This window comes from Monodelphis domestica, chromosome 2, assembly GCF_027887165.1.
Source record: "Monodelphis domestica isolate mMonDom1 chromosome 2, mMonDom1.pri, whole genome shotgun sequence".
NCBI lineage: Eukaryota > Metazoa > Chordata > Mammalia > Didelphimorphia > Didelphidae > Monodelphis > Monodelphis domestica.
The window spans coordinates 6,689,878-6,704,877 of record NC_077228.1 but is presented as its reverse complement, the minus strand read 5'-3'; the positions used below and the strand labels follow the sequence as shown (position 1 = coordinate 6,704,877).

Sequence of the window (15,000 nt, the reverse complement as noted above, 5' to 3'; positions counted from 1 at the left end):
TTTTTACCATCAGGGGAGAGTTAAATTTAATCTTCGCTGCAGTCTTTACATCATAATATATGGACAGGCGGCTCGCAGAAGGCTGGGTGTCCTGCCTCTGGGGAAGACCAACCTGCAGAAGAAGGACCCTTCCTGGCAGACCCCCTCTAAATTGAATTTGTGTCATCTGGCTCTTTTGCATAAAGCCCAGTTCCTCCCCTCATCTTCCTAGCTGGGTGACCCTGGGCAGAAGAGCCATTCTGTGTGTGTCAGGAGAAGGACATTTCTCACTATTTTTCTTCTTCTTTCACAAGGGGACACGCCTATTATATGCTCATATTAGAATATAAACAGTTTGTCCTTGTTTAGGTCCTTATGATTGTTCATTCATGTTGGTCTTTTAACATTTCTCTTCGGGCCTGAGTTCAAACTTCAGAGTTTTTATGCAGCTCTGGGCTTTGCATCAGGAATGTCTTGAAACCCTCTGTTTCATTAAAGAGATCTTCTTTCTCCTGTAGGATTATGCCTGGTTTTGTTAGGTAAATTCTTCTTGGTTGTAAACCTACACACATCCTTTGCCTTCTGGGATAGCCCGTTTCAAGCTCTCTGCTCCTTCATAGTGATGGCTGCCAAAACCTGTGTGATCCTGACTATGGTTTGGATTTGGGGTTAAAGTTAGGGTTGGTGTTTGGATTCTTTATTTCTGGCTGTTTGCAGTACCTTTTATTTGTTCTGGAAGCTCTGTATTTGAGGGATGGTTTTCCTGGGAATGTTCATCTGGAGATTTCTTTCAGGAGGGGTCTTGCAGCTTTTTTTCCTAGTTCCACTTTGCCCTCTGGTTTTAAGAGAGTGATGCAGTTTTGTTGGACAATACAATGTTCTCTTGGCTCTTTTCTTTTGGTTGGGGCTTTCAGTTGCTGTCAGGCATGTCCAATTGACTCCTTTTGTGATTTTCTTGGCAAAGATTCCGGAGGTACTCCGTGAATCTTTTTTTTTTTAACCTTTACCTCTTCTCTCTTAGAATCAATACTGTATATTAGTTTCTCAACAGAGAAGTAGTGAGGGCCAGGCCATTGGGATAAAGTGACTTGTCCAGGGCCACCTAGCTAGGAAATGTTTGAGGCCAGATCTGAATTTGGACATCCTGTCTCTAGGCCTGGCTTATCTTTCATTGATTTGTTTTCTAGACTAGTTTTTCCTATACTTTACATTTTCTTCTATTTTTAATCTTTTGATTTGCTTTAAAGTATTTGTTATTGTTTAATATGGTCCTTAGTTTCTTTTTGGACCATTACGATTTCCATGGAGTTTGTGGTCTGGGCAAAGTTTTATACTCATTGTGCCAAGATGCTCATTGCTTTTCCAGTTAGTTCTTCTATAAAGCATTTCCTTTCCTGTTTTTCCTCTAGTGCTCTCATTTAATTTATTAATTTTTTTTTAAATTAAAAAAAGTCAAACTTGACTTACCCCTTCCTGCAATTGTAGTTGAACTCCTGCTCTGTTTTTCCCGAGGCTTTGCTAGTAAGTGTTTTGGAGTCCTTCTCATCTTCTGGTTTTGTGTCGAGCATTTGTGTCATCCTAAAAGCTTTTAATGGCGGGATTCTGCTCAACAACCTCCCTCCCAGGCTAGCAGGACCGTTTGTCATTGCCAGTAGAGAAGCGCCCTCATGGATTCTGATATCGGTAGAATTCTGAGGATGATCTGGGCCTCTGTGGCTGTATCACGAGCCCACCTCAAGCCGAGGCAGGGAAGGGGGGATGGTGGCTTCCGCTCTCCGTGCCTCAGTTTCCTTGTCTGTAAAGCAATCGGGGATGGGCTGGCTGATTCCTAAGGGCTCTTCTGGCTCTGAGGGTTCCACAAGGGCTTTGCTGGGTTCAGGGTTATGTTTTGGGTAGGAGTTTGACAGAAGTGAGGAGAGCCGTTGGATAAGACACCAAACCCATCGTGTATTCTGGGAGGAGTTCAGAGAGGAAACAGGAAGGAGGGATGTGACATTAGCATCCCAAAGCCCTGATCTTCCCTGTAGTTTCTAAGAAACCCTCTTCTTGCTGCCTTCGAGGGCAGGTTCTTCGCCCCACTGGCCTGGCCTAACTTCTACACCGGCTCCCTCTACATTCTCCCCTAACTGCCCTGAAGCTAACCGTTAAACGTGAGTCCCCCACGGCCTCCTCACGTCTGTTCCTCAGTCCAGACTGTCAGGAGAGACGGGCAGACATAGAACTCCTGCTCTCTGAGGAGTCTGGCGACAAGAGGCCCCCCTCCCCCTCCCTGTCTCCTAGGTGACGGAATCTTCCGCTGCGCTTACTTAGAAACATTTCTGTTCCGGTCTCTTAAAGACGAGGAGGGAGATGAAGAAGCTCCCTTTGAAGCTGCCATCGGCCCTTCTTTCCCCTCCGAGGCTTCTCCCCTGGGCCACCTTCTCTGAGCACTGCCTAGCCCCGGGCCTCGATGGGATGAACTGGGCTCGGCTCCCTTGGGACCTGCGGCAGGCGCCAAGGACAGGCTGAGCCCTCCTGTTGGGCTCTCTGGGCAGGCCTCTCCCGGGCCCCCTGAGGCAGAAGTGGAGAGACGTGGAAGCGCCTCCACGCCGGGCCCAAGAGGAGCACCAGAGCCTCCGACCCTCGGGCCTCGGAGCCGCAGCCCCTTCTCAGGGTGCCCGCCAACCGGACCTGGAATGGCTGGATGAATGAATGAATGAATGAATGAATGAATGAATGAGTGAGTAAGTGAGTGAGTGACTGAGTGACTGAGTGAATGAATGAATGAATGAGTGAGTGAGTGAGTGAATGAGTGAATGAATGAATGAGTGAATGAATAAATGAGTGAGTGAATGACTGAGTGAGTGAGTGAGTGAATGAGTGAGTGAGTGAGTGAATGACTGAGTGAGTGAGTGAGTGAATGAATAAATGAATGAGTGAGTGAATGAGTGAGTAAGTGAGTGAGTGAGTGACTGAGTGACTGAGTCAGTGAATGAATGAATGAGTGAGTGAGTGAGTGAATGAGTGAATGAATGAATGAGTGAATGAATAAATGAATGAGTGAGTGAATGAATGAGTGAATGACTGAGTGAGTGAGTGAGTGAATGACTGAGTGAGTGAGTGAGTGAATGACTGAGTGAGTGAGTGAGTGAATGAATAAATGAATGAGTGAGTGAATGAGTGAGTAAGTGAGTGAGTGAGTGACTGAGTGAATGAATGAATGAATGAGTGAGTGACTGAGTGAGTGAGTGAGTGAGTGACTGAGTGAATGAATGAATGAATGAGTGAGTGACTGAGTGAGTGAGTGAATGAATGAATGAATGAGTGAGTGACTGAGTGAGTGAATGACTGAGTGAGTGAATGACTGAGTGAGTGAGTGAGTGAATGAATGAATGAATGAATGAGTGAATGAGTGAGTGAGTGAATGACTGAGTGAGTGAGTGAGTGAGTGAGTGAATGAGTGAGTGAATGACTGAGTGAGTGAGTGAATGAGTGAGTGACTGAATGAATGAATGAGTGAGTGACTGAGTGAGTGAGTGAATGAATGAATGAATGAGTGAATGAGTGAGTGAGTGAATGACTGAGTGAGTGAGTGAATGAATGAGTGAGTGAATGAATGAGTGAGTGAGTGAGTGAATGAGTGAATGAGTGAATGAATGAATGAATGAATAAATGAATGAGTGAGTGAGTGAGTGAATGAATGAGTGACTGAATGAATGAATGAGTGAGTGAGTGAGTGAATGAGTGAGTGAGTGAATGAATGAGTGAGTGAGTGAGTGAATGAATGAATGAGTGAATGAGTGAGTGAGTGAGTGAATGACTGAGTGAGTGAGTGAGTGAATGAATGAATGAGTGAGTGAGTGACTGAGTGAGTGAGTGAATGAATGAATGAATGAATGAAGAAGCAGGAGGCGCTCCTTTCTGCCAAGCACTAGGACACACAGGGGCCAGGCAATAGAAATGAGAGAATCACTCGTGCCTTCAAGGCGCTTCCGCATGGATGGGCGAGACAGCGGGGCTTCCATTCATCAGTCCGTGGTCTGGCGGAGGGTGCCCCGGCTGCTCTCTCCCAGAAGAGCCTTGACTCTTGGCTCCCTGATTTGTCCCTGAGCCGGCGCGGCGCCCCCCACCAGGGCCTTCCTCCCCGCGGCTCCCCCCGAGGCCCAGGGAGCCGGCCCGGCCCGGCCCTCGCCTCAGCTCGCTCTCTCTTCTTTAGGGCTTCGAATACAGCCGCTCGGGAAACCCCACGCGGAATTGCCTGGAGAAGGCGGTGGCCACCCTGGACGGCGCGAAATACTGTGAGCACTTTGCATTGGCTTCTTCCTCGGGCAGGGGCGCCGGGGGGCCCTGGTGATCCTCTGGGGGCTGTTGGGGCTCTGCGGACAGCTTGAGGGGCCACGCTGAGGGCCGAGGAGGGCTCTGCAACAGGACGCAATTGGTCCACAGACGGCCCTTTGAGCATCTTCTCGATTTGAATCGGTGTTAAAAAGAAAGTCCAGAAAAGCCTCCAAACGCGGCTGCTCTTGCATTGCCCCGAGGCGGAGTGCAGGGAGGCTGCTGGGGCCCCAGGCCCCCCTCCGCTTGCTCCCGCCTCCCCCTGGGAGCCCCTGTCATTCCTCCCTCCTGCCAGACCCTGCTCGGAACCCAGCCGAGCGCAGCGTCTTCTCTCCCGTTCAGCCCCCAACTAAGTGTTCTCTGAAGAAAGTGGAAGCTTTATGAGCCGTCCCCAAAGCCCCGTCGCTCCAAGAGGCTCTCAGGAGCATTTCGGCATCGCCTTCTGGGTGCACCCAGGAGCGCTGCGGGAGGAGGGCTGATTGGGAGCCCCCTCACGGGGCTGGGCAGCCAGAGATCACATTGGGGGAGGAAAAGGGGCCGAGCAGGAGGTGCTGCTCCTCTCTGGCTCCCTGAAAACGTTCCTCCCGGCTCCCGCGGGACGGGCCAAAGCCCAGCCACGGTCCTGCCGGCTGCTCGCGCTCTCTCCTAAAATGGGGGGGGGGGCCGAGGCGCTCGTGGGGCTGCTTCCGGGCCTCCATCTGTGTGTCTGCTCTGATGCCCTCGTGTTCCGCTTCAGGTCTGGCCTTCGCTTCGGGCTTGGCAGCCACCCTGAACATCACCCACCTCCTGAAGGCCGGGGACCACATCGTCTGCATGAACGACGTGTATGGAGGTAAGTGCGGCTCCTGGGCTCTGGGCTCTGGGCTCTGGGCTCCTGGGCTCTGGGCTCTGGGCTCCTGGGCTCTGGGCTCTGGGCTCTGGGCTCCTGGGCTCCTGGGCTCCTGGGCTCTGGGCTCTGGGCTCCTGGGCTCTGGGCTCTGGGCTCCTGGGCTCTGGGCTCTGGGCTCTGGGCTCCTGGGCTCCTGGGCTCTGGGCTCCTGGGCTCTGGGCTCCTGAGCTCCTGGGCTCTTGACAGAAGTCTTTCCGTGGTGCCCTCTCATGCCTTCTTCCTTCTGGGACTGCTTGACGGACTTTTTCAAACCTTCCTCCCAGAGTCAGGGCTGTGTCCTGGGGCCAAGGCAGGGGAGGGCTCAGCCATGGGGGTGCAGTGACTCACCCAGGGTCACCCAGCCTGTGGCAAGTGCCTGAGGCCAGGCCAGAACCCAGAACTGCCTCCTCCAGGCCTGGCTCTATCCACGGAGCCGCCCCCAGCAGTACGGCTTCAAGAACTGGCAGCTTTTAAGCCTGAGATTTGCAGTTTTTTCAATCCAGGGAATGTCCAGACATTCTTATAGCACATGCTCAGCCAGATCAGGGAGTGCCCCACTGAGGTTCTGAAGGGCTGGACCAAAGGAGGGCGGGATTGGGAGTCAGAAGAGCTGAGTTCAAATCCTGCCTCTGCCTTGAACAAATCTTCCCCTTTCAGGACTTCAGTTTCCCCAATTATAAAATGAGAGAGTGGGTTAGATGGCCTCTAAGATTGTGTTTAGCCTAAAGATGTTGTCTGAGAAGTAAATTCTGGGTTTTTTCTATTAATGGGGGGAATCCAGTGCTAGGCAGGGAGAGGCTTGGAATTCATCATTTTCCATGTTGGTTGGATCCTTTGTGCTGCAGGGACGAACAGGTACTTCCGACGTGTGGCAACTGAACTGGGTTTGAAGATTTCTTTTGTTGACTGTTCCAAACTCGAGTTGCTCAATGCGGCGATCACACCAGAAACCAAGGTACTGAGGTGGACTCTTTGGGGTCTCTGTCGCCTCCATCTCCATCTCTTTCTCTGTCTCTCATTGTGAAATGTAATCATTTTAGAGGCTCCAAAGACGACTAAGAGAAAATGTTTTCCTTTAAAGGGTGTGACAAGGAAATCACTTTAAAAGACTGATATATATTAATTTAAGGTCGCCAAAGAATTCAGCTATGTAATTCCTAAATGAAAACTCAAGTCAGCCGTCAACCTTTTATGGAGTTTAATTACAAATAGGAGGAAGAAAGGAATTAGAGATAGAGAGAGAGAAAGGGGAGAGACGGGAATAGGGCTTAAATACCCCTTCTGTTTAGGCTGGGCCAAAAGGCCCAAGCCCTTAGATAGCTGGGGCAAAGAAAAGAGATCAGTCCCTATCACTCACATGACCAAAATGGAGAAACAGTCTCAGAGGCCCCCACCTTCAGCTTCCTTCAGAGCAAGCTCCTCAGAGCACACCGCAACCACACCGACAAACTCCTCAACCACCTCCAGTCTTCAGACCCCCCTATCCTTAAGGAAACCATCCAAGTTCCCTCCCCTCAGTTCTCACATCTACCAATCACTGTCCATCAATTTCTCTGTGCCAATGGAGGCTCTAGCTTAACCCAGGACCGCCCAGAGGTCTCTGGCTTTGCACATGTCTGTTGAAGGTCATATTCTCAAATAATTAAATCTTTGATCCTTTGCTACAGCCCTTCTAAATCCTGTTAACCTGAGTAGGGTAGAGATTGGAATAATTAAATTTTGCTCTATGCTGCAGCCCTTCCTCAATCCTGTTAGGACTGAGTAGGGTGGAGATTGATTCCAAGTATCTCCATTGTATCAATTCTAAAATCAATCATGACTCAAAGAAATTCCTGTTCTATGCTTAAGCATAGGTCAAAGCCCTTTCCATTGTTCAGCAAAAGGTTTCTGTCCTAAAGTAATCTTAAGAAGGGAGGAGGAGGAACCTCCCATGCCAATGGGGTTCACATTCCAATAGACTATCAGTAAGAAATTTTCCAAGTATGAAATTTCCCAATGGTGAAATTTCCAACATTTATAAGTCTAAGGAATTTTAAGGTTTACAGGGGAGGAGAGCGTCTCTCCCAGGAGTTCTTTTTACTCCTTTTTAAGTCTAGCCTTTTAAGTCTAGCTAGCGTTTCTAGCCTTGTCCACTTGACAGGCTCTGCTGAACCCTTTTTAAGATGTAAAGGAAGAAGGTGCCAAGAGGGAGAATTCTTTGTGCTGGGCCTTCCAGCCGGTCTCAGCAGAGCCAGGAGTAGTGTAAAAATTAAATTATAATCTCTAATAATAAAAATGTTATATTTTATGAAGTTTATTAAATGATCATTAGAAATCAAGGAATAAAGAGGATACAAAATAAAAGCCACGTGCCCATGGCTGGTTGGCCACTTTTAAAATCTCCACTCACCATCATCACCACTGACTGCAAGCCCAAGAAGTAGGACTCTCCCCCTCGCATTATATCCTCTGTCTGCAGGAAGTATGTAATGACAGGAAGTCAGTGGGCTCCTGAGAAATGTAGTTCTTTTTTTTAGGGTAACAGATTTTCAATTATACATTCCCCCTGAGAGCCGAGGAAGACTAGTTCTCCGATGGGTCTTGTAAACATACCAACTTTGAAATTACGATAATTTGAGGATAAGAGGAAAAGCGAACAACACCAATGATTGCTAGGTGCATTGACAAAAAACCAGTTAGGGGGCAGTCCCCTTTGTCATAAGAGTATACATACAGAACACATGCATTCAACCCCACACAGTCCAAATCACCACATCCCAAAGTTCACTCTGGATCTTCTGGTGCAGTGTGTGGTCTGTGCAGGCAGCTTCATGGTTCCTTCTCCAAACAGTTCCCTTTCTGGACTCGGAGAGGTAGCATGTTTCTTATCCTAAAATTACTCTCAAAAAGAATTTAAACTTTGCATTTTAGAATAATTATACAGTGGCCGTAGTCCAATCAGGTTTGGCCTCAGGCAGGATTCCTCTCCAAGGACTAGGCATTCTGTGCACTTTCTGGGATGTTCCCTCGAGGTTGTAGGGTTCATCTTCCCTGAGTGACCTGGAACAGGCTACTAGGCAATGAAATAGGTTTAAAAAAAAAAGAGGCTAGATAGCACATTTCAAGAAATTATCAAAGAAAACTGCCCTGAAAGCCTAGAGCTAGAGTAAAATGGACATTGAAGACATTGACTGATCACTTCCTGAAAGCCATCTCAAAATGAAAACTTGCTGAAGTATTATAGCCCAAATCCAGAGCTCCTAGGTCCAGGGGAAAAGATTGCAAACAGTCAGAAAGGAACAATTAAAATATTATGGAGTCACGGTCAAAATCAAAATGATTTAGCAGCTTCTGCATTAAAGAATTGGAGGGCTTAAAATGTGATATTCTGGAGATCAAAGGAGCTAAGATTTATAATCTTCAAGGGGGGAGGGAAATAGTACTTGGTGAAATAGAGAATAGAGCTTCCAGATGAAAAGATCAGAGCTGAATAGAAAAGTGAACTTTCAAATACAAGACTGAAAAGAAGCATAAAGGGTAACTATAAAAGAGAAATCTTGAGAGACTCAATAAGGTTAAAGTGTTTCCCTTTCCACATGAGATGATCCTTGTAAGTCCTAAGAATTTTAGCATTATTTAAGATAGTCATAAGTATACACTGAGGACAAGGATGTGAGTTGATTACGAAGGCATGATTTAACAAAAAAAATTTAAGGGCTAAGAAAGAGGGATGCCCTGGGAGAAGGGGAAAGGGAGAGGGAGAATGGGATCATTTGTCTACCCGAAGAGAGATGAAAGGAAGAACTTTTACAGTTGAGGGGAAGAAAGGATGGAGAGATAACTTTTGAGCCTTCCTGTCATCTGAATTGGCTCAAAGAGAGAATAACATACACACTCATTTGGGCACAGAAATCTGTCTTGCACTCCGAGAAATGAGGAAGGGAGGGGAAGAAGAGAAGGAAGAGTGATCACAAGGGCTACGGATTGGGGAGGTGGTAGTTAGAAGCTAAACAGACTTTTGAGGAGAGACAGGGTAAAAGGAGAGAGAGGGGGAAGATGAAGAAATGGGAAAAATAGGATAGAGGGAAATACACAGTTAGTAAGCATAACAGTGAATGTGAATGGGATGAACTCACCCATAAAACAGAAGAAGATAACAGAGTGGATTAAAAGCCAGAACCCCACCATATGTTGTTTACAGGAAATACACTTGAAATAAAGACACATAGAGTAAAGTAAGGGGCTGGAGAAGATTCTATTATGCTTCAGCTAACATAAAAGAGAAATGTACGTATAGCAATTATGATCTCAGAGAGAAACAAAAGATCTAATTAAAAGAGATAAGTAGGGAAATTATATTTTGCTAAAAGGACCATAGACTGGCATAATATCAACAATAAACACATATGCACTAATTGGTATGGCATCCAGTTCTCAAAGGAAAAGTTAAATGAATTGTAGGAGGAAATAGAGAGTAAAACTACTAGTGACCTCAACTTTCCCCTCTCAGAACTAAATAAATCTAACAAAAAAACAAAACAAAACAGTAAAGAAGTTAAGGAGATGAATGGAATTTTAGAAAAGTTAGATATGATAGACCTCTGGAGAAAACTGAATGGGAATAGACAGGAATATACCTTTTTCTCAATGGCACATGGCATCTACACAAAAAAATGACCTTTTATTAGGGTGTAAAAAAGTCACAAAACATGCAAAAGAGCAGAAATACTAAATATATCTTTTGGAGAACATAATATATAAAAATTACAATCAATAAAGGACTTTCAAATTATATATTAAAAATTAAGTGGACCAACAAACAAGTCATTTTTGTTAGCATTTTAATTTATTACATAACATGTAATACAACAATAGCAACATGTATGATTTGTTGTAAATATGTAGTAAATTATAATAAATATGCTTATCCAAGGGGAGCAAATTCTTACACTAGCTATGCCCAAAAATCTATGTCTCTTTTTTTCTCTTTGCTATCCCTCTCCGAGAAGACAGGTCATTTGATATAGTTTGTACGTATATCATCATATGATACATACTTTGTGTTCATCATGTGAAACAAGACATATATTACTTACACTAGAGAAAAATTCATTGAGGAAATGCAGTGAGGAATGGCATGTTTCATTCTGCATCCAGACTCCACCAGTGCCTTTTATGGTGGTGGAATAGCCTTTTGCCTCCTGAGTCCTTTGTTCCTGGATATTTGACTTGTCGATAATCGTTAAGTCACTCCAGTTATTCATTGTACATGATTGCTGCTGCTGTGTGCAGAGTTCTAGTTCTGCTCATGTCACTTTGCTTCACTTCCAAGTCTTTCCAGGTTGTTTTTTCCCCCAATGATCATCTTGTTGTCATTTCTTATGCCACGGGAGCGCTCCACTACCGTTGTGTACCCCAGCTTGTCCAGCCATTCCCCAGTTGGTGGCAGTTGCTCGTTTTTGGTTCTTTGCCACCCTAAAAAGAGCTGCTGTAAATATTTTGGGACGTATTGTTTCTTTTTCTTTTTCCTCGATCCCTCCAGAAAACATCCCAACAGTGGTATTTCTGGGTCAAAAGGTGCCCACGTTTTTATGCCTTTTGGAGTGTGATTCCGGATTGCTCTCCAAAACGATCGGATCCGTTCACGGTTCCATCAGCAACGTATTATTTAATGTTGTCCTAGAAATGCCAGCAATGGCAGAAGGGAAGAAAAAGACATGGACGGTATCGGAGTGGACAAAGGGAACAAAGCTGTGTCTTTCTCACAGAGAATATGATGACATGTAGAAAATCCTGGAGATTCAACTACAAATTTAATCGGAACCCAACAATTTCAGCAAAATAGTTGGCTATAAAATAAACCCATCAAATGATCAGTGTTGCTACACATCACTAATGATGTCCTGCTAGAAGAGATAGTAAGAGACGACCGTTTAACCGTAGATAGAATCAGATACCCAGGAGGATGTCTTCCAAAGCAAGCCATTATTAGAGAGAATGATGGCGAGGAAATGATCAGTAACAAAGTTTATGGCATTTAACCGAAGCAGTACTTAGACAGAACAGTTACATCTCTAACATGTTTACATCCTTAAAACCGAGAGATGGATTAGGTTCACAACTAAAAAAATGCAAATTGAAAATTTCCAATTAAACTCCAAATTATTGATCCTGAAAATAAAAGGAGAAATTAATGAAATTGGAAGTAAGAGAAGAATCAAACTAGGGTCAGGTTTTATGAGAAAAAAAAAGCATAAAAAATAAATCAAAGAAAAGAAAGAGGAAAACCAGGATATTTCCATTGTAGCTAGTAGGAGCTTCAGCTTCTACTCTTGCATTTGCAATTCAGAGAAACGAGAGAAGGTTCCTGGAAAGAATTTCTATACTATCGATGTCCTTTTTACATCAATATGGCAGAAAAGCCTGACAAAATACGCAGAGAATCATTTACTCAGTACTTTATGGAGAGACTTAGAGGGGGCAGATGAGAAACCAGATTCCTGCTCTCGTGTCTGTTAGAATCAACCCTGTGTACTGGTTCCAAGGCAGGGGAGAGGCAAGGGCTGGGCCTTGGGGATTGGTTGGCTTACCCAAGGCTGCACAGCAAGGAAGTGTTCAAACTCAGGACCTCCCGTCTCTAGGCCCAGCTCCTCCGTCCTCTGAGCCGCCTCTCTGGCCCCTCCTAAGATGATGAGTTAAGGAGGAAATAACGGAAGCGTTTTCAAGTGTGTGTGCTAAGCCTGAGCTGTCAGATAGGTGAGAAAATCGTGAGAATCAGTCCTAGAAATAAGGGGGAGTGAAGTGTGGCCATGAAGAGATGTAAGGTGTGGGGGACGTGTCAGACTAGATGAGCGCCATGCCAAGAAAGAAGCCCATTGTGTGTATTCTTCCTCCAGGCCCGAGCAGTCTGAAACATCCCTGAGATGTCCCCGAGACGTCCCTGAAACGTCCCCGAAAATGTCCCCGAGACGTCCCTGAGATGTCCCCAAAACGTCCCCGAAAATGTCCCCGAGATGTCCCTGAAACGTCCCCGAAAATGTCCCTGAGACGTCCCTGAAACGTCCCTGAAAATGTCCCCGAGACGTCCCTGAAAATGTCCCCGAGACGTCCCCGAAAATGTCCCCGAGACGTCCCTGAAAATGTCCCCGAAACATCCCCGAGACGTCCCCGAGATGTCCCCAAAACATTCCCGAAACGTCCCCAAAAATGTCCCTGAGACGTCCCTGAGATGTCCCCGAGACGTCCCTGAGATGTCCCCAAAACGTCCCCGAGACGTCCCTGGAACGTCCCCAAAACGTCCCCGAGACGTCCCTGGAACGTCCCCGAAAATGTCCCCGAGACGTCCCTGAGATGTCCCCGAGACGTCCCTGAGATGTCCCCAAAACGTCCCCGAGACGTCCCTGGAACGTCCCCAAAACGTCCCCGAGACGTCCCTGGAACGTCCCCGAAAATGTCTCCGAGACGTCCCGGTGCTTCTGGAAGTTGGCATCAGCCACACCAGCACCACTGACCAGACTTGTTCGGTTTCAGCTTGTTTGGATCGAAACTCCCACAAACCCCGGCTTGAAGGTCATCGACATCAAAGGCTGCGCCCAAGTGGTCCACAAGCACGGCGACGTCATCCTAGTCGTCGACAACACGTTCATGTCAGCCTATTTCCAGGTAAGCGAACACTGAAGGCTTTGCCCCAACGCTACGCGCCCTCCATGCCGATGTGTGGGTCTGTGTCGACTCTGAGGAACCAGTCAGTGCCAGCTTGTGTGCCATGTTGTCCTTTAGGCCCTTCTAAGTCTCTCTTGACCGTTGGGAGTTTCCTCCTCTCCTTCCCCCTCCCTCCCAGGCAGAGGAGAGGTGGGGGCTCGGCACGTGCCCGTCGTTCTGCCTCAGTCACCGTTGTCTGGCCTAATTCCGAGGAGCCTCACGCAGCCGTGAGCTCTGTAGAGCGATGAGAGGCCGGAGCGGGACGGGGCGCCTTCTGAGCAAAAGGCTTCCCGAATCCTCCTTTCCCGGCAGCAGCCGTCCCTGTCCCCCCGAAGAGCCTCAGGCAGCGCGGCCCGGGCCCCCTGGTGGCTCGGGCTCTGCCCGGAACAGCCTCAGGCAGCGCGGCCCGGGCCCCCTGGTGGCTCGCCAGAAGAGCCTCAGGCAGTGCGGCCCGGGCCCCCTGGTGGCTCGCCGGAAGAGCCTCAGGCAGCGCGGCCCGGGCCCCCTGGTGGCTCGGGCTCTGCCCGGAACAGCCTCAGGCAGCGCGGCCCGGGCCCCCTGGTGGCTCGCCAGAAGAGCCTCAGGCAGCGCGGCCCGGGCCCCCTGGTGGCTCGCCGGAAGAGCCTCAGGCAGCGCGGCCCGGGCCCCCTGGTGGCTCGCTGGAAGAGCCTCAGGCAGCGCGGCCCGGGGCCCCCTGGTGGCTCGCTGGAAGAGCCTCAGGCAGCGCGGCCCGGGCCCCCTGGTGGCTCGCCGGAAGAGCCTCAGGCAGCGCGGCCCGGGCCCCCTGGTGGCTCGGGCTCTGCCCGGAACAGCCTCAGGCAGCGCGGCCCGGGCCCCCTGGTGGAGCCCCCTGGTGGCTCGGGCTCTGCCCGGAACAGCCTCAGGCAGCGCGGCCCGGGCCCCCTGGTGGAGCCCCCTGGTGGCTCGGGCTCTGCCCGGAAGAGCCTCAGGCAGCGCGGCCCGGGCCCCCCGGTGGCTCGGGCTCTGCCCTGGCCCTTTGCCTCTTCACAGGAGGTTCAGCTTTTGTTGGAAGGGGCAGCGGGGGGAGAGGGGGGCCACGGGGGTGGCGGCCGAGCCTGCGCCCGTCCTCGCCACTCTTCTGCTTCGGAGCCCATCTCGGGGCTGCTGCTCGGACAGAGAGGGAGCCCTACCAGTGAGCCGAGGCCCTGGGTCCGAGCCCCCCACAGGAGCCCTCTCCGAGGGGGTCTCCCAAAGTCTCATTTCGTGCCCAGCTCAGGACGGCCGCCCCCCTCCAGCGCTCATCTGAAGGCGCCGGAGGGGCTGCCGGCCCGACCCTCGGCTCCGGCTCTTCAGGCACTCAGTAAATGTGGAGTGACCAAAGGAGACCGAACGGCCTCGGCCGATAGAGGCCGGATTTCGAGCTGGGGGGAGGGGAGGCTGCAGGGGGGGCTTCTGCTTGGTTCTGGCCGCGGCACCCCTGACGAGCCGCCTCTGTTCTGTTGCAGCGTCCTTTGGCTCTGGGAGCCGACATCTGTATGTACTCCGCGACCAAGTACATGAACGGTATGGATTCCTCCCCTCCGAGCCTTGCCCTTCCAGGAGCGCCAGCCCTTTCCTTCCCCTCCCGCCCCCTCCCTTGACCTGTAGGAGAGAGCTCTAGGGCTGAAGGGACCTCAGACAGACAGACAGACAGAAGGAGAGAGAGAGAGAGAGACGGAGAGAGAGAGACAGAGAGAGAGACAGAGAGAGAAGAGAGAGAGAGAGAGAGAGAGAGAGAGACAGAGAGAGACAGAGAGGGAGAGACGGAGAGAGAGAGAGAGAGACGGAGAGAGGAGAGACAGAGAGAGAGACAGAGAGAGAGAGAGAGAGAGAGAGAGAGAGAGAGACAGAGAGAGACAGAGAGGGAGAGACGGAGAGAGAGAGAGAGAGACGGAGAGAGGGAGAGACAGAGACAGAGAGAGAGACAGAGAGAGGAGAGAGAGAAGAGAGGGAGAGAGTGAGAGAGAGAGAGAGAGAGAGAGAGAGAGAGAGAGAGAGAGAGAGAGAGAGAGAGAGAGACAGAGAGAGAGAGAGAGAGGGGGAGGGAGAGAGAGACAGAGAGAGAGAGAGAGAGAGAGGGGAGAGAGAGAGAGAGAGAGAGAGAGAGAGAGAGAGAGAGAGAGACAGAGAGAGAGACAGAGAGAGAGAGAGAGAGACAG

At 49.3% G+C, this 15,000-nt stretch overlaps 1 protein-coding gene across 1 annotated transcript in view; it reads left to right on the top strand.

The window, feature by feature from the left end:
* Positions 1-15,000, top strand: part of CTH (cystathionine gamma-lyase) — a 36,368-nt gene that overhangs the window by 7,222 nt on the left and 14,146 nt on the right. Inside the window, exons 2-6 of the mRNA XM_056814099.1 lie at positions 4,175-4,256; positions 5,030-5,125; positions 6,007-6,116; positions 12,671-12,802; positions 14,308-14,440. Coding sequence (XP_056670077.1) covers positions 4,175-4,256; positions 5,030-5,125; positions 6,007-6,116; positions 12,671-12,802; positions 14,308-14,440 — 553 coding nt within the window. The remainder of the gene's footprint in view (positions 1-4,174; positions 4,257-5,029; positions 5,126-6,006; positions 6,117-12,670; positions 12,803-14,307; positions 14,441-15,000) is intronic.